General features: G+C 38.2%; 1 protein-coding gene across 5 annotated transcripts in view; it reads right to left on the bottom strand.

Annotated features, from left to right (window-relative positions):
• LOC131514739 (amine sulfotransferase-like) overlaps positions 1–16,834 on the bottom strand; it is a 39,901-nt gene that overhangs the window by 9,696 nt on the left and 13,371 nt on the right. For 3 of the 5 annotated variants that reach the window (XM_058735045.1, XM_058735046.1, XM_058735044.1), the window contains 4 exons: positions 14,514–14,669; positions 3,978–4,186; positions 2,974–3,097; positions 1,620–1,714 (listed from right to left, as the gene is read on the bottom strand). In XM_058735045.1, coding sequence (XP_058591028.1) covers positions 1,620–1,714; positions 2,974–3,097; positions 3,978–4,186; positions 14,514–14,655 — 570 coding nt within the window. In that variant the 5' untranslated portion in view covers positions 14,656–14,669. The remainder of the gene's footprint in view (positions 1–1,619; positions 1,715–2,973; positions 3,098–3,977; positions 4,187–14,513; positions 14,670–16,834) is intronic. The other 2 variants (XM_058735048.1, XM_058735047.1) reach the window with 1 other exon arrangement.

Raw genomic sequence — 16,834 nt, 5'->3', positions numbered from 1 at the left:
TGATGTTCTGGCATTAGTGCCCAGTCCTGATTCAGTAATGATTCTAATTGATCCATGATCCTCAAAGCAATTCTATTGTCTCTACAAGAGATTATTCTCATTGGTCATATGACCCAATTTTGGCATTGAAACAGAAGGAGGAAGTCAAGGGGCTCCTGGGTGGCTCAGTTGGTTATGTGCCTGACTCTTGATTTCAGCTCAAGTCATGATCTCATGGGTCATGGAATTGAGCCCTGCCTCCGGCTCTACACTGACTGATCTGAGCCTGCTTGGGATTCTCTCTCTCTCTTTCCCTCCCTCCCTCTCTCTATGCCCCTGCACCGTTTATGCTCTCTTACTCTCTTTCTCAAAATAAACTTTAAAAAAAAATTTTTTTTTACGTTTTTATTCATTTTTGAGACAGAGAGAGACAGAGCATGAATGGGGGAGGGTCAGAGAGAGGGAGACACAGAATCTGAAACAGGCTCCGGGCTCTGAGCTGTCAGCACAGGGGCCCGATGCGGGGCTCGAACTCACGGACTGCGAGATCGTGACCTGAGCCGAAGTCGGCGCTCAACCGACTGAGCCACCCAGGCGCCCCAAAATAAACTTTTTTAAAAAAGAAAGAGGAAGTCAAAGAGAAGTTACTATGATTTTCCTCCTAGAGAAAAAGTAGAAATAAAGCAGGGCAAGAAGGCCCCTTTATCCCAGTTCCCTCTCTTTCTGCCTTACATGTTATCATCTGAGGACACAACTACAACTGCCTTGCTACCATGACGGGAGACATCCTTGCCACACCAAATATGATACAAAAGAAAGACAGATAATGCTGGGACATTCTTGATTGCTTAGCGGTAACACTCAGCATAAGGGTAGCCTTCCTCTGGGATTCAGTCAATAAATAACAGAAGTTCCTACATTTTAAGCCAATTAGAGTTGACTGTACTGGGTGCTGAATTATGTCTAATCATATAGAGCCATTTTCATTTAATTTTTCTGGGAATTTTTTTTTCAACGTTTTTTATTTATTTTTGGGACAGAGAGAGACAGAGCATGAACGGGGGAGGGGCAGAGAGAGAGGGAGACACAGAATCAGAAACAGGCTCCAGGCTCCGAGCCATCAGCCCAGAGCCTGACGCGGGGCTCGAACTCACGGACCGCGAGATCGTGACCTGGCTGAAGTCGGACGCTTAACCGACTGCGCCACCCAGGCGCCCCTGGGAATTTTTAATCATACACAATGCAGACAAGATTAAAGTTTCCCAAGAGATGCACTCAAGAATGATGAACATAACATTTATAATGTTATTACAATGAATAGTGCAGAAAATAGATTTCACAATCCATGAAAGACAGACTAATAGTCTGACTCTAAATAATCAAACTTATGCATATCATATACATATACAGATAATTCCTCACGCACAGACGATTTTTGAAAAGAAACTTGCAGTATTGGTTGTAAATGAAAACCTGGCAAACAAAGTACAGAAGTGATACTGGAAAAATGTCTCCTGGTCCACTTCGTCTGGGATCTCAAATTTGATATGGCCCTTTGGGTGTTCTGGGCATGAGCAATCAATACGTTCAGCCAGGCTACCTTACAGATTCTGTGAAGTCACTAATGTCACTTTTCTCACCTTTTTCAACTCCTCGTACATCATAAACTCGATGTTGAAGAGGCTTTTGTGCTCATACCAACCTTTGATGTGGTCAAACCAAAGGCTTCCCAGCACTGCGAGGAGAATAGATAGTCATTGAGTAAATGTGTTGAACACACTGAAAATGAGTTATAGTCTTAGGAGATGCAGGAGTCTTTAGTAACAAAGAAGGAAAAGGAAGTGTGCTGCTAGAGTCCTGATTTCCCCTAGCACCTGGTTATGGGAGAACCATCAAGCTTCTACCAGAAAACAATTACATGAACTTGAGGAGAAATTAGTCTCTTAAAATAGACACAAAATCAACATAGCATGTGGTTAGAAAAACCAAGGAGGAAAATGGAGGAAAGAATCCTCTCCTTCTCACTCCTCCTGGTGTTCCCAAGCACATAGAACTTTTTTCTGGCTACATGGAACATGTGGGCTCCCTGAGGAGTCACTTCTGCTCTGCACAGTACATTTGACACTAAACATAGCTCTCCTGTTCCAGATCATCACCTCTACTTCAGAGGACTGGCTCCTGCTCAACCAGCTACAGTGGTGCCTCCTCACAAAAGGAAGTGCGGGGGGGTGGGGGGGGGTGGGGTCCTGGCTTGCTTAGTGGATAGAGTATACAACTCTTGATTTTAGGGTTGTGAGTTGGAGTCCCATGTTGGGTGTAGAGATTACTTTAAAAATAAATAAAAGTGGCGCCTGAGTGGCTCAGTTGGTTAGGCATCTGACTTTGGTTCAGGTCATGATCTCATGGTTTTTGAGTTGGAGCCCCGCATAGGGTCCTCTGCTGTTAGCACAGAGCAGACTTCAGATCCTCTGTCTCCCTCTCTCTGCCCCTCCCCCACTAGCGTGCACCTCCTTTCTCTCTCACTCTCTCTCTCTCAAAAATAAACATTTACAGATAAATAAATTTATAAAAATTTAATAAAAAAGAAACAAATATGGAATAGAACTTTATCAAATAGAAGCTCCTGGCAGCAGCCATTTGCAATATGCAGTGCAAAGCTCCAAACCTGTGATCTGAACTGAGATTCTTCTCATTGAGCTAGAACAGAAACCCCTGTGCTTATGAACCACTGTTTTCATAGCTAAATGTAAATATTCCTTTGTGATACGACTTTGTAATCTTGACAGTCTACTGAGAGAAGCCAGGGGCAGCATAATTTGTAACAATGGCAGGGCATGGTCATCTAGGACAACCCTACCAATGGCTTAATACATTGATTACTCACCCTCATTCAACTCTACTTCAGCTTCTTTTTTACCCTCTGTCATATTCACTAAGCTTAAACCTCACTGCAGGACAGCAAACTTATTACTTGCTTTATATAAGTTTATTTACCTTTTCCTTCTAGAAATAGTTTCATGAATTCCTCAATGGTAGTTGCAGCAGGTAATGGCATATTCTTTGAAAAGTGAAAATATGAGCACATAACGTCCTTAGGGTTTCTGCATACATAAATAATCTACAAAGAAAGGAAGTATTCATTAATTCTGTTGCTTTCATTACATCATATTTTTACCCGAATACCTTCCAATTGGGTGAAGTATGTTTTTTCTTTTAACTTTATAGTTTCCTAACTATGTCTTGTAGACATTCAGTGTTCTTTGTATTTTGGGTTTCCCCTTCTCTACATTGTGTCTCCCTCCATGATTGGCCTGTGGCTCTCAATTACTCCGCCAGACACACCTCTATGCATGGTACCCAACCAAAATAGGTGGAAGTATGAAAAGGTAGTGGTGAGGACACTGAGAGCAGTGAAGGAATTGCTAGTATTGTAAGCGCACCTAGTAAGTAAGCTAATTAAAAAAATGAAAGGAGGGGCGCCTGGGTGGCTCAGTCGGTTAAGCGTCCGACTTCAGCTCAGGTCACGATCTCACGGTCTGTGAGTCCGTGAGTTCCAGTCCCGCGTCGGGCTCTGGGCTGACGGCTCAGAGCCTGGAGCCTGCTTCCGATTCTGTGTCTCCCTCTCTCTCTGCCCCTCCCCCATTCATGCTCTGTCTCTCTCTGTCTCAAAAATAAATAAACATTAAAAAAAATTAAAAAAAAATGAAAGGATATATAATCTAAAATGTGTATTATATTATAATTTACATTATAAAGTTAATTAAATGCACAGATATATACTCTTTCATTTTTAATGGCTGTATTACATATGTGATCAGGAAAAGGGTACAAGATAAAAATCAGATTCTCCACGATAAGAACAAAATGGCTATTGAAAATAAAAGCATGTCAAATGCCACATTTGCTTCAGCTTGATGAATGCAGTGTCAGTGTAATGAAAGGAAATGAAATAAAGAAAAAGAGCAGTTATCTTTCAACAGCCATAGTCTCTTTCTTACTTTGGCTTTTTTGTTCTTCAGGCCACTTGGAACCAAATAGTACGGGAGGTGGGTAGTGAAGAGACGAGGAGATGGTCTTTTAACAAAATCCGTGTTTTGATTGGGGTACTCAAAATAGGGAACTCGCAAAACCGTCTCCAGATTCTCAGTGCTTTTTCGATGTTCATCAAAATAAATCAAGTTCAATATCTGCTGAAACCAGATGGTTCCTGTAAAATAATTATTTTTGTTTTCAATGATGTACAAATGTCTCCAAAATGCAGATAGAAGTGCCATCAGTATTTTAATAAGAGTTTGTTATTATAACATGTATAATGGTAATTTGGTCAGAATGGAATTTTTAATATATTAAAAATGCAGTATGAGTAAAAGAAAACAAACATTTTCTTTATTTTCCTTTTAAGGAGATGCTACATTTGAAACTCTGTGGGCGTTTGTCGCACTAATTGATTCTTTGAATCTTCTGTGCTTTCTTCTGCTTCATATATGGGACTTTTAAATTACCTTCTATGTCTGCCTCTAGATTTCCTTCCACAAGCCCACTCATAGGACTTTAGGTAATATAAACAAAAAGAAAAAAAAAGGAATTTCACTGAAGGAGTCACTTTCCATTTTTCCCCCCTTCCCCATGTTTCCTACTGTGCACATGATGTCCACCTAAGGAAATAGTGTTCATTATAAATCCCTAAGGAAAGCCCTGTGACCCACATGGAGACAGGAAGGGAAGGATGATGCCTAAAGTTGGGCCTTTCACTGTATGTAGGATGTGACACATTTTTCTGTGACTACTTCTCTTAATTCTAATTAAAGAGGACATTTGTCTCAGTATATTTGGGTGTAATTGCCTGCTTTAGATTTCTTACACTTAATTTACGTGATTCATATAAAGATTAATATTAAAGGTATAAGATTAAAACATACCCTCTATAAAGGTCATGGTTCAGATATATCCAGGCAATGTTCTAAAAAAAAACTTACCCAACTAAAAATCGTAAGTCCCAGAAAGGTTCAAATCAACTTCTGAAATGAGAAAACCCACTGGCCCCTCATCAATTCCCATCCTAGCCTTCCTTCCTAAGACCATCCAATCACCCATGCTAAGCAGCAGCACCTGGTGAGCAAGATCATTTTTGGGTGCAGAAGCCTTGCTAGCAGGTGCAGGTGGGGTGCAACTTATCCGTCATCTCATTATCTTAATGTTGGTGGTTTTAGTGCTCCAGTGTTGCACAGGGAAGACCACGACCACGTGTGCCTGCATGTTACCTCAGCTGGTAACTCAATGGGTTCAAATTCATGAAAACTTGTTATAAGGCTCTGGAAGGTTTCTTTCATCCTTTTGCTTTCCCAGATAAAAGATACTGCTTCTGCAGGAGGAATCACAGATTCAGGAGGGCTGACAGGTTTTCAATCATGGCACAGTTCTGCAGAGATTCAAACAATATGATGTAAAAATCTCTGCAGAGACTCAAAAATTCAAATATCTGTTTTCAGCTTCTTCTGCCACTCCCTCTTTTACACTTTTTCCAATCCCCCCCTCTCTCTTTCTCTCTCCCTCCCTCTCTCTCTGTCTCTCTCTCTCCCCCCACTTCCCTCCTTTCCTTCCTTTCTTTATTTTTCTTGGCCTATTTGATAGTCAGGCGTTAGTGTAATGGGATACGAATTATTTTCTTCAGTTCATGCTATATTAATAACACTGATTCACCAAAGGCCCTCCCTCTCTGTTTGTCCATTTATTCTCATTTGCTGTTTCAATTCCTACTACTACCCCCACCACAGAAAAGCAGGTGTTGGGGTTTAAAGTGCATTCCTCACTGGAAAGTGTTCTTGTGGAACGTGTATTGTTGTATGTGTTTCTATTTCCTATCCATGTGCATCATTTCTTTCTGTTTGCCACTGTGTGCTGTGGTTTAATGTTCATTTACATGCTACATCTGATCCAATGTGCGTAATAGATGCTGTCTATGTTTCTGGGTGTGCATTCCTGCACTGACCTATCCATTTTCCACCAATGGACACCCCAACCCAAACAACACTGCCATGTATATCCTCATTCGTGATCACTATGTACCTGTATGAGATTTTCATAGGGACAAATATTCAGGAGAGGAATTACCTGTTATAGGTGTATTTTAGTTGTCCAGGTAGTGCCATACTGCTTTCCAAAGAATGGCTGCTTTAAACTATTCTCCCAGGGGTAAAATGCTTATGCATATACATCTCTCTGCACTCCTTGCCATGTTCAGATTTACTCATTTTCTAATTTTTGTCAGTCTAGTAGATGTAAAATAATATATCATTGTCTACGAACTTGGGGGTTTTTTTGGTATTGGCAGAGGGTGGTTTTCTTCTGTAAATTTTCAGATTATTTCTTTGACTCTTTTTATTTTCAGATTGCTGCCCCACACTTGATTTGTAGTTCTAATATATGGTAGATAAAATATATTTTTTCATTGTAGACATAGCATGTATATTCTTTCTGTCACCTATTAACTTTGCCCAAATGATCCTTAGTGAAGCAAAACCCAAACTGCTTAACTTTGATGTAATTGAATTTATTAAAGTTTAAAGTTTTGCCTGTATTTTATTTTTTGTTTCAAGTTTTTTTATTTCAATTCTAATCTTTTAACATAGAGTAATATTTGTTTCAGGAGTAGAAGTTATTGATTTATCAATTACAAATAACAGCCAGTGTTCATCACCACAAGTGCCCTTTTTAATGCCCATCACCCATCTACCCCATTTCCCACACACCTCCCTCCACAAATCCTCAGTTTGTTCTCTATCATTAAGTGTCTCTTGTGGTTTGTTTCCCTCTATTCTCACCCCCGCCATGTGCTCATCTGTTTTATTTACTAAATTCCATGTGTGAATGAAATCATATGGTATTTGTCTCTCTCTGACTGGCTTATTTCACTTAGCATAATACACTCTAGCTCCAACCACATTGTGGCAAATGGCAAGATTTCATTCTTTTTGATGGTTGAATAATACTCCATTGTATGTATAAAACACATCTTCTTTATCCGTTCATCAGTCTATGGGCATTTGGCTCTTTCCATAATTTGGCTATTGTTGAAAATGCTAGTATAAACATTGGCATGCATGTGTCCCTTTGAATCAGTATTTTTGTATCCTTTGGGTAAATACTAGTAGTACAATTGCTGGGTCATAGGGTAGTTCTATTTTTAACTTTTTCAGGAACCTCCATATTGTTTCCACAGTGTCTACACCAGTTTGCATACCCACCAACAGTGTAAGAGGGTTCCTCTTTCTCTGCATCTTTGTCCACCATCTATTGTTTCCTGCACTGTGAATTTTAGCCAATTTAGCAGGTGTCAGGTGGTATCTCACTGTGGTTTTGATTTGTATTTCACTGATGATGATTAATATTGAGTATCTTTTCATGTGTCTGTTAGCCATCTGGATGTTTTTGGAAAAAAAAATATTCCTGTCTTCTGCTACTTTCCTCACTGGATTATTTGTTTTTTTTAAGTGTTGAGTTTGATAAGTTCTTTATAGATTTTGGATACTAACCCTTTATCAGATGTGTCATTTGCAAATACCTTCTCCCAATTCATAGGCTGCCTTTTAGTTTTGTTGTTTGTTTCCTTCACTATGCAGAAGTTTTTATTTTGATGAAGTCGCAATAGTTCACGTTTGCTTTTGTTTTCCTTGCCTCTGCCGATGTGTGTGGTAGGAAGTTGCTACTGCTGAGGGTCAAAGAGGTTGTTGCCTGTGTTGTCCTCTAGGATTTTGATGGTCCTGTCTCATATTTAAGTCTTTGCTGCATTTTGAATTCATTTTTGTGTATGGTATAAGAAAGTAGTCCAGTTTCATTTATCTGCTTGTTCCTTTCCAGTTTTCCCAAAACCATTTGATAAAGAGTCAGTATTTTTTTTTTACACTGGATATTCTTTCCTGCTTTGTCAAAGATTGACCATATCGTTGTGGGTCCATTTCTGGGTTTTCTGTTCTGCTTCACTGATCTCTCTGTGTGTTCTTCTGCCAGTACCATACTACCTTGATCATTACAGCTTTGTAATATAACTTGATGTCTGTAACTGTGATGTCTCCAGCTTTGTTTCTCTTTTTCAAAATTGCTTTGACTCTTCAGGAAATTTTGTGGTTCCATACAAATTTTTTGTATGTTTTTAAGTTTGTTGTAGCTCTGTGAAAAATGCTGGTGTTATTTTGAGAGGAATTGAAGTAGTAAAGTAAATTGGGTAGTAAAGACATTTTAACAATATTTGTTCTTTCAATCCATGAGCATGGAATATTTTTCCATTTCTTTATGTTGTCTTAAATTTCTTTCAGAAGTGTTCTAAAATTTTTAGAATATAGATATTTGGTTAGGTTATTCCTAGGTATCTTATGAGTTTTTATGCCTTTGTAAGTGTAATGCTGATTTCTCTCTCTGCTGATTCATTTTTGTTGTAAAGAAGTGAAACTTCTTTCTATGTTGATTTTGTATCTTGTGACTTTCCTGAATTTATGTATCAGTTCTAGAAAATTTTTGGTAAAGAGTTTTGTGTTTTCTACATACAGTATCATGCCATTGGTGAATAGTGAAAGTTTGACCACTCTCCTGCCAAGTTGAATATATTTTATTTCTTTCTGCTGTCTGATTGCTGAAGCTAGGACTTCTAGTACTATGGCACATAACAAGTGTGACAGTGGGCATCCCTGTCTTCTTCTTGACCATAGCAGTAAAGCTCTCAGTTTCTTCCCATTGAGGATGTTGTTAGCTCTGGGTCTTTTATATATGCCCTTCATGATGTTGAGTATGTTCCCTCGATCCCTACTTTGTTGTGGGTTTTTATCATGAATGGATGTTGTACTTGGTAAAATACTTTTTCCTGCATCTACTGAGAGGATCATATTGTTCTTATTTTTTATTTTATTTCTGTAGTATATCACATTCATTGAATTTCAAATATTTGTTTCTTTCTATATCATATATTTCTACTCTAATCTTTATTATTTCCCCTCTTCTGATAGTTTTAGGCTTTATTTCTTGTCCTTTTTCCAGCTCCATTAGGTATAAACTTAGGTTGAATATTTGAGATTTTTCATGGTTGCTGGATGTATTTATATATTGAGGTTCTTGTTATATATCCCTTCTTATGTATGCTTTTGCTGCACCCCAAATTTAGTCCTTTGTGTTTTCATTTTCATTGGCTTCCATGTATTTTTTCCAATTTCTTCTTTAATGTACTGGCTGACCCATTAATGCTTTAGTAGGATTACCTTTAACCTCAATGAATTTGAGGTCTTTCCAAATTTTTTCTTGTGGTTGGCCTCAAGTTTCATAGTATTGTCTGATATTATGCATATTATGATCTCAATCTTTTTGTACTTGTTGAAGACTGATTTGTGATCTAGTATGTGATCTATTCTGGAGATTGTCCCACTTGCACTTGAAAAGAATGTGTACTCTACTTCTTTAGGGTGAAATGTTCTGAATATATCTGTTAAATCCATCCAGCCCAGTATGTCATTCAAAGCCATTGTTTCCTTCTTGATTTTCTGCATAGATGATATGTCCATTGATATAAGTAGAGTATTAAAACCCCCTACCATTATTGTATTATTGTCAATGAGTTCCTTTACGCTTGTTATTCATTGTTTTGTATACTTGAGTGCTCTCAAGTTGGAGGCATCAATATTTAAAATTGTTAGATGTCCTCATTGGATAGACTTCTTAATTGGGACCTAGAACCCTTCTTCATCTCTTGTTACAGTCTTGGTTGAAAATCTAGTTTTTCTGATATAAATATTGCTACTCTGGCTTTCTTTTGACATTGGCTTGCATGATAAATGGTTTTCCTTCCCCCCACTTTCATCTGCAGATGTCTTACGTCTTAAATGAGTCTCTTGTAGGCAGCATATAGATAGGTCTTGTTTTGTTTTGTTTTGTTTTTACCCATTTGAACACCCTATTTCTTTTGATTGGAGGACTTAGTCAATTTAAATTTAGAGTGATTATTAATAGATATGAATTTCATCCATTTTATTACTTGTTTTTTCTGGAGATTTTCTCTGTTCCTTTCAGTCTTTGTTGTTTTTGGTCTTTCTTAATTACTCAAAGAGTCACCTTTAATATTTCTTGCAGAGCTGGTTTAGTGGTCATGAACTCTTTGAGATTTTGTTGGGAAACTCTTTATCTCTCTTTCTATTCTGAATGATAACCTTGATGAATAGAATATTCTTGGCTGCATATTTTTTCCCATTCAGCACTTTGACTATATCATGCCACTCCCTTCTGGCCTGCCAACTTTCTGTGGCTAAGTCTGCTGCTATCCTTATTTATCTTGTAAGATAGGGATTTCTTTTCCCTTGTTTCTTTTAGGATTGCTTTCTTATCATTGTATTTTGCAAATTTTAGTATGATATGTCTTGGTGTTGGGCTGCTTTTTTTGATTTTTCTGGGAGTTCTCTATGCCTCCTGGATTTGGATGTCTGTTTCCTTGTCTAGATTAGGGAAGTTTCAGCTATAATTTGCTCAAATAAAACTTCTGCCCCCTTTTCTCTCTTCTTCTTCTTCTTCTTCTGAGACTCCTTACACATTGTAGAGTCCCTGGGTTTCTTATGTCTACATTTATAATCCAATATTTTCCTTTTCCTCTTCTTCTCAGCTTCATTATTTCCCATAGTTATCTTCTATATCACATATTAATTCCTCTGCTTCTTCCTTCCTATGGTCATTACATCCAATCAGTTTCACATCTTGGTTATAGCAGTTTGTATTTCAGCTTGACCAGTTTGTAGGTCTTTTATCTCTGCAGTAAGGGACTCCCTGGTGCTTTCTATGCTTTTCTCAAGCCCAGTATTCTTATGATTATTGTTTTAAATTCTGGATCAGCCATATTATTTATATCTGTTTCGATTAGATCTTTGGCCGCCATGACTTTCACTTGTTCTTTCTTTTGAGATGAATTCCTCTGTGTTGGCATTTTGTCTAGGTATCTGTCTTCTGTAACTTAGAAAAGCCACTTATCTTTCTTGCTCCTGAGAGTAATTGTTTTGTAAATAAGAGGTCATATAGTGACCAAGGACTGGCATTTCAAGAAATGTTTCTGCTGTATACTGTGTGCACTCTGCTGTTGTATTTTGACTGCTTTTTCCCTCAGGTCATTCATCTGCAGAATTTCAGTTTACCTGAAGTGTGAGTGTTTCGATCTTGTCCAGTGTGTAGAGAGTTTTAAGTAGATATGTTTTGGTCTGCTTGTTAAAAGAGGCTAGCTCCAATTTCCACTAGATCTGAAGCTTTGCAGCACTCTATAATGGGTAGATTTGGTGCATATGGGGATTTGTGCTGGTCTTCTGGGGAAGAGGTCTGCTGCCACTCTGGCTCTCAGGCACACTTGCCCTCATACAGAAGCACCTGCAGGCTTCAGGCAGTTGGTCTTTGTGTAAGCAGCTCAAGCTTCCACTGCAGGTGCTGTGCTGCTCATTGATGAGTGGGGACAAAAATTGCTTCAGCTAGCTCTATCCTCCCTGGAGAGGGAAATTCATGCCCAAAGCTGTTCCAGAAGCCCTCACAGAAGAGCAAGCTATCTCCCTTCATTGTCCCAGACATCCCTCAAATCTCTGCCTTCATCCTGTCTATGTCTCAGCCATCTACCCACCCAGCAGTGCAGTGCTCTGTGTTTTATTTCATGCAGGGACTGGGTTTTAAAGCTCTAAATTTTAGGTACCAGGTGCAGTGTGGATCCCTGCTGATCCTCTGGGGGAGGGTCTCACACCGGGCTGGTGCTGGTTTGTTCCAGAAGGGCAGTTTCACAAAGCCACAGGGGCTTGGAGTGTATGGTAAAGCACATCAAGAAGCCATCCTCAACAACTGTCCCTGCTTACATTTTAGTGAAAGAGCAATGCAATCACACCTGCAGGCTCTTTTGTCTCCTGAAAGGCAGCACCGCCTCTCAAATGTACTCCATGAAGGGTAACTGTCTCTCCCAGTAAAATCTGGGGGATCCTCACACCAAGCTTTCCCTCTTCTGGGCCTCTGCCTTTCTTCTCCACAGGAGTAATTCTACACCTACCAGGATCCACCCTGGTGATGATGAGGACTTCTGCAACTTTAGACTTTGAGCTCTGCACCTTATAAAAACTTGTGATAATCAGCTCATCTCATTTTGCCTGTCAGTGGCTTTGGGGAAGTGTTTTCTTGTGCAATGCCCTGCACCCTGCCCTTCTCCCTCCTCTCTCTCTCTCTCTCTCTCTCTCTCTCCCTGATCAGGGTTCCCTCCCCTCTGCAGTAGCAGCAGTACTTTTCTTGCCCAAATCGTGTCTCCACATCTCCTACCTTACATGATGTGGCCTCTTTTCTCCCCCTTTTGTACAATTTGTTCACTCAGTCCTCAGAACAATTTCCTGGGTATTCAGAATAATTTGATATTTATCTAGCTGTGTTCAAAAAATGAGGCAACCATGGGTCCTCCTACTATTCCAGCACCTTAACCCCAGAAAGACACCTGTATTTTCTTCTTTGGACATTTGTTTAATAAGTTTTTTTTACCATTCCTAAGTCACAGTGATTTTCTTCTGTTTTTATAATATAAATCATTATATAGTTTTATCTTTAATATTACTGTCTTAGTACACTTGGGGTTCACTCTTTTATGTGGTGTTAGGGATACAGCTGTATTTTCTGCATATAGTGATCCATATTTCCCAACATTACTTTTTAAAATATTTTAATTTATTTAATTTACATCCAAGTTAGTTAGCTTATAGTGCAACAATGATTTCAGGGGTGGACTCCTTAATGCCCCTTACCCATTTATCCCATCCCCCCTCCAACAACCCCTCCAGCAATCCCCTGTTTGTTCTCCATATTTAAGAGTCTCTTATGAACTCTTAAAAACTGAAAACAAACTGAGGGTTGATGGGGGGTGGGAGGGAGAGGAGGGTAGGTGATGGGCATTGAAGAGGGCATCTTTTGGGATGAGCACTGGGTGTTGTATGGAAACCAATTTGACAATAAATTTCATATATTAAAAAAAAGAAAAAGAAAAAGAAATAAGTGTTTAAAAAATTTTTTAAAAAGTCTCTTATGGTTTGTCCCCCATCCTATTTTTTTTTTAATAATTTTTTTTTTTTAATTTTTTTTTCAACGTTTTTTATTTATTTTTGGGACAGAGAGAGACAGAGCATGAACGGGGGAGGGGCAGAGAAAGAGGGAGACACAGAATCGGAAACAGGCTCCAGGCTCCGAGCCATCAGCCCAGAGCCTGACGCGGGGCTCGAACTCACGGACCGCGAGATCGTGACCTGGCTGAAGTCGGACGCTTAACCGACTGCGCCACCCAGGCGCCCCTTTTTTTTTTAATAATTTTTTTTTTTAATTTTTTTTTTTTTTTTTTTTTTTTCCCCCATCCTATTTTTATATTACTTTTGCTTCCCTTCCCTTGTGTTCATCTGTTCTGTGTGTTTAAGTCCTCATATGAGTGAAATCACATGATATTTGTCTTTCTCTGACTGACTAATTTCTCTTAGCATAATACCCTCTAGTTCCATCCACATAGTTGCAAATGGCAAGATTTCATTCTTTTTGATTGCCGAGTAATACTCCATTGTATGTATATACCACATCTTCTTTATCCATTTATCCATCAGTGGACATTTGGGCTCTTTCCATACTTTGGCTATTGTTGATAGTGCTGCTATAAACATGGGGGTGCATGTGCCCCTTCGAAACAGCATACCTGTATCCTTTGGATAAATACCTAGTAGCGCTATTGCTGGGTCATGGGGTAGTTCTATTTTCAATTTTTTGAGGATCCTCCATACTGTTTTCCAGAGTGGCTGCACCAGTTTGCATTCCTACCAGCAGTGCAAAAAAGATCCTCTTTCTCCGCATCCTTGCCAACAACTGTTGTTGTCTGAGTTGTTAATGTTAGCCACTTTGACCGATGTGAGGTGGTACCTCATTGTGGTTTTGATTTGTATTTCCCTGATGATGAGTGATATTGAGCATCTTATCATGTGTCAGTTGGCCATCTGGATGTCTTCTTTGGAGAAGTGTCTATTCATGTCTTTTGCCCATCTCTTCACTAGATTATTTGTTTTTTTGGGTGTTGAATTTGATAAATTCTTTATAGATTTTGGATACTAACCCTTTATCTGATATGTCATTTGCAAATATCTTCTCCCATTCTGTTGGTTGCCTTTTAGTTTTGCTGATTGTTTCCTTCACTGTGCAGAAGTTTTTTATCTTGATGATGTCTGAAGCAGCTACCTAAATGGTAAATATTCCTACATTGTTTTCCAGCCCACTTCAGCAATTTAGTGTTTGACAGGCCATCTTCAATTTATCTACTTCAACATTTTTTCCATTTCCTTGACCAAAAAAAAAAAGTTATAGCTACACTATAAAAGACATTATTTCATAGGATACAAAATTCATTTAACTCTATACTATCTAATAGATTAAGTGTATATGTCTCTATATAATATTGGTAAAAAGACTGAGTTACCATATTATAAAAAGTTATCATTTTATTCTTACATTAGCTATTAGAATACAGAACTCACCAGATTTGGGGTATGTGACTATGAAGACATCATCTTCTCTGATTTCAAAATCATTTAATGTTTCTAGAAAGCCTATATCAAGTCCTGGGCGGAGAAAATAATATCCTTTAAATTTGAATAAAAATGAGTCTATGTCTTCCATATTTCAGTTCCCTGCTAAGACAGAAAAAAATATTTGAAAGAAATTTAGTAAAATTTTATGTTATCTTCCCTTCTGTATCTTCAGTTGTTGGTCATATACTAAGAGAAGAAATTGATTTCTTGTTTTCTCCACAAACACTGATAACCAGCAGGCTCTCAAAGCTACTATCCTGGATCTGAGATGTGTGGAGTTTGGTCCAATGCCAGGAGCCAGTTGTTCATGGGATGGGTCTTAATTTTATGTGTGTGTGCTCCATTTTTGTAACCACAGGAAAAATAATTAAAAACTAATTATATAATTGCAAAAAAATGCTCTTAATCAGAAATCATACATAATATATATGTATATCTATATAAACAGTAAAAATGAATATACAAACTTGACTTGAATAGGCTTTAGAAACATTTGTCTCTTGCCACTCCATATACAGCTGGGTTTTTCATCCCTGGAACTGAAGTACAATATTTTAGCTTTTAGCATGTTTATAGAAGTTTTCTTTATATACTTTCTGGGTATGAGTTATCTATTCATAAGGTTTTTGGTAACTTGTAATTTAAACTTTGTTTTATTTCCTAACTTGCAACTTGTTTAGAGTAATTGAGAAGGTACAAGTATGAGCTAACAGACATGAATGTATTCCAGGATGCCTGATAAATTGCGTGTGAGCAGTTAAATTGTCAATAATGACCATGTGAACAACGGCACAAAGTGTGAAAGAAAACATTCAAATTATGGATCATATGTAGATAGTGCAAATTAAACTTTGTGACTCATCATTGACGGATATATTTTGCCTTTCATAATTATCAGTCAGTAGCCTTATGAGAAAATCTTATTTTGATACTTATGAACTCTGAGGTTTTAGTTGACTTGGGGGTACTTCCAGATGACTCTGAAGTGTACTTTTTTTCTATTTCCCATAATAGTTGGTCATTGGAAGGCTGACAAAAGAAGAACTTCAGACTCACACAATTCAAAAGCAATTCCAGGAAGCCTGCGCCAAGAGTCATTAAAGGAAAAAGGGAAATAAGTGATTGTTTAGAAATATATTTTTATAGTCACACTGTTACTGGAAAAACTGGGATTGATAGTGTCTATTTACAAAGGAGACTTATGAAAGCTGAAAATTAGTTGCAATCATCAACATAAATTCACATCTAAGGAAGGAAGTCGGGGACCAGACAGGCAAGGATGGAGGAACAGAGAGGAGATAAGTTATTCTGTCACTAGAGTTATTTAAGGCATCTCTTCTTTGCCCTCTTGTGTTCAAATAAACAACCCAATTTATACCTCCATACCCATTGGTTCTAATATTAACCCCCAGTGTTAAGAAGCAGTGGCTCCCTAAGAGTAGTCAATTCCATATCTTGGGACCAAAACTAGAACTATGAGCCTGTAACATCTTGATCATTTCATAAAGTAAACATAATTATATCATCATATATTCTGCTTATATTAGATCCTAGTATAATTACTATCATGGCAAATTATATCTTTCTTTTAGTATATGTTCCTAAATCTCTAAATAAATATTTAAAATAATATAGTGGTTCAGTTTATTGAAAGTCTAAGCAAAGAGTTGCAGTATATTTTTGTTTCATACATAAGAACTGATGGCTTACATACAATTAGCCTAGTGTTTAGAACATTGCCAAATATCTGAAACTGCATAAATAGTACAGTTCAGGGGCGCCTGGGTGGCTCAGTCAGCTAAGCATCCAACTTCAGCCCAGGTCATGATCTCATAGTTCGTGGGTCCGAGCCCCGCGTTGGGCTCTGGGTTGACAGCTCAGAGCCTGGAGCCTGCTTCAGATTCTGTGTCTCCATCTCTCTCTGCCCCTCCCCCACTCATGCTCTCTCTCTCTCTCTCTCTCTCTCTCTCTCTCTCTCTCTCTCAAAAATAAATAAACATTAGAAATTTTTTTTGATTTGTACAGTTCAGACAGGAGAAAGGAAGCATACTATGTCACCTCTAAAAGTACCAATTTTGCATATGAATTTTTTTTAGCTGAAGGCAATTAAGAATGAGCAGACACAGAATCCTTTTTATATTTTCCTTAAGTTCTTAAAAGAATCTAGATGAGGGTGCCTTTATCATGAAGAGAGCTACTCCCACATATAACTTTTTATTTCTGAAAAACTCCAACCACATGGCAGGACAAACATCTGTTAACCAAAA

The sequence above is a fragment of the Neofelis nebulosa genome, chromosome 6, assembly GCF_028018385.1.
Source record: "Neofelis nebulosa isolate mNeoNeb1 chromosome 6, mNeoNeb1.pri, whole genome shotgun sequence".
Classification (NCBI taxonomy): Eukaryota; Metazoa; Chordata; class Mammalia; order Carnivora; family Felidae; genus Neofelis; species Neofelis nebulosa.
This window is presented reverse-complemented; position numbering and strand designations above follow the sequence as displayed.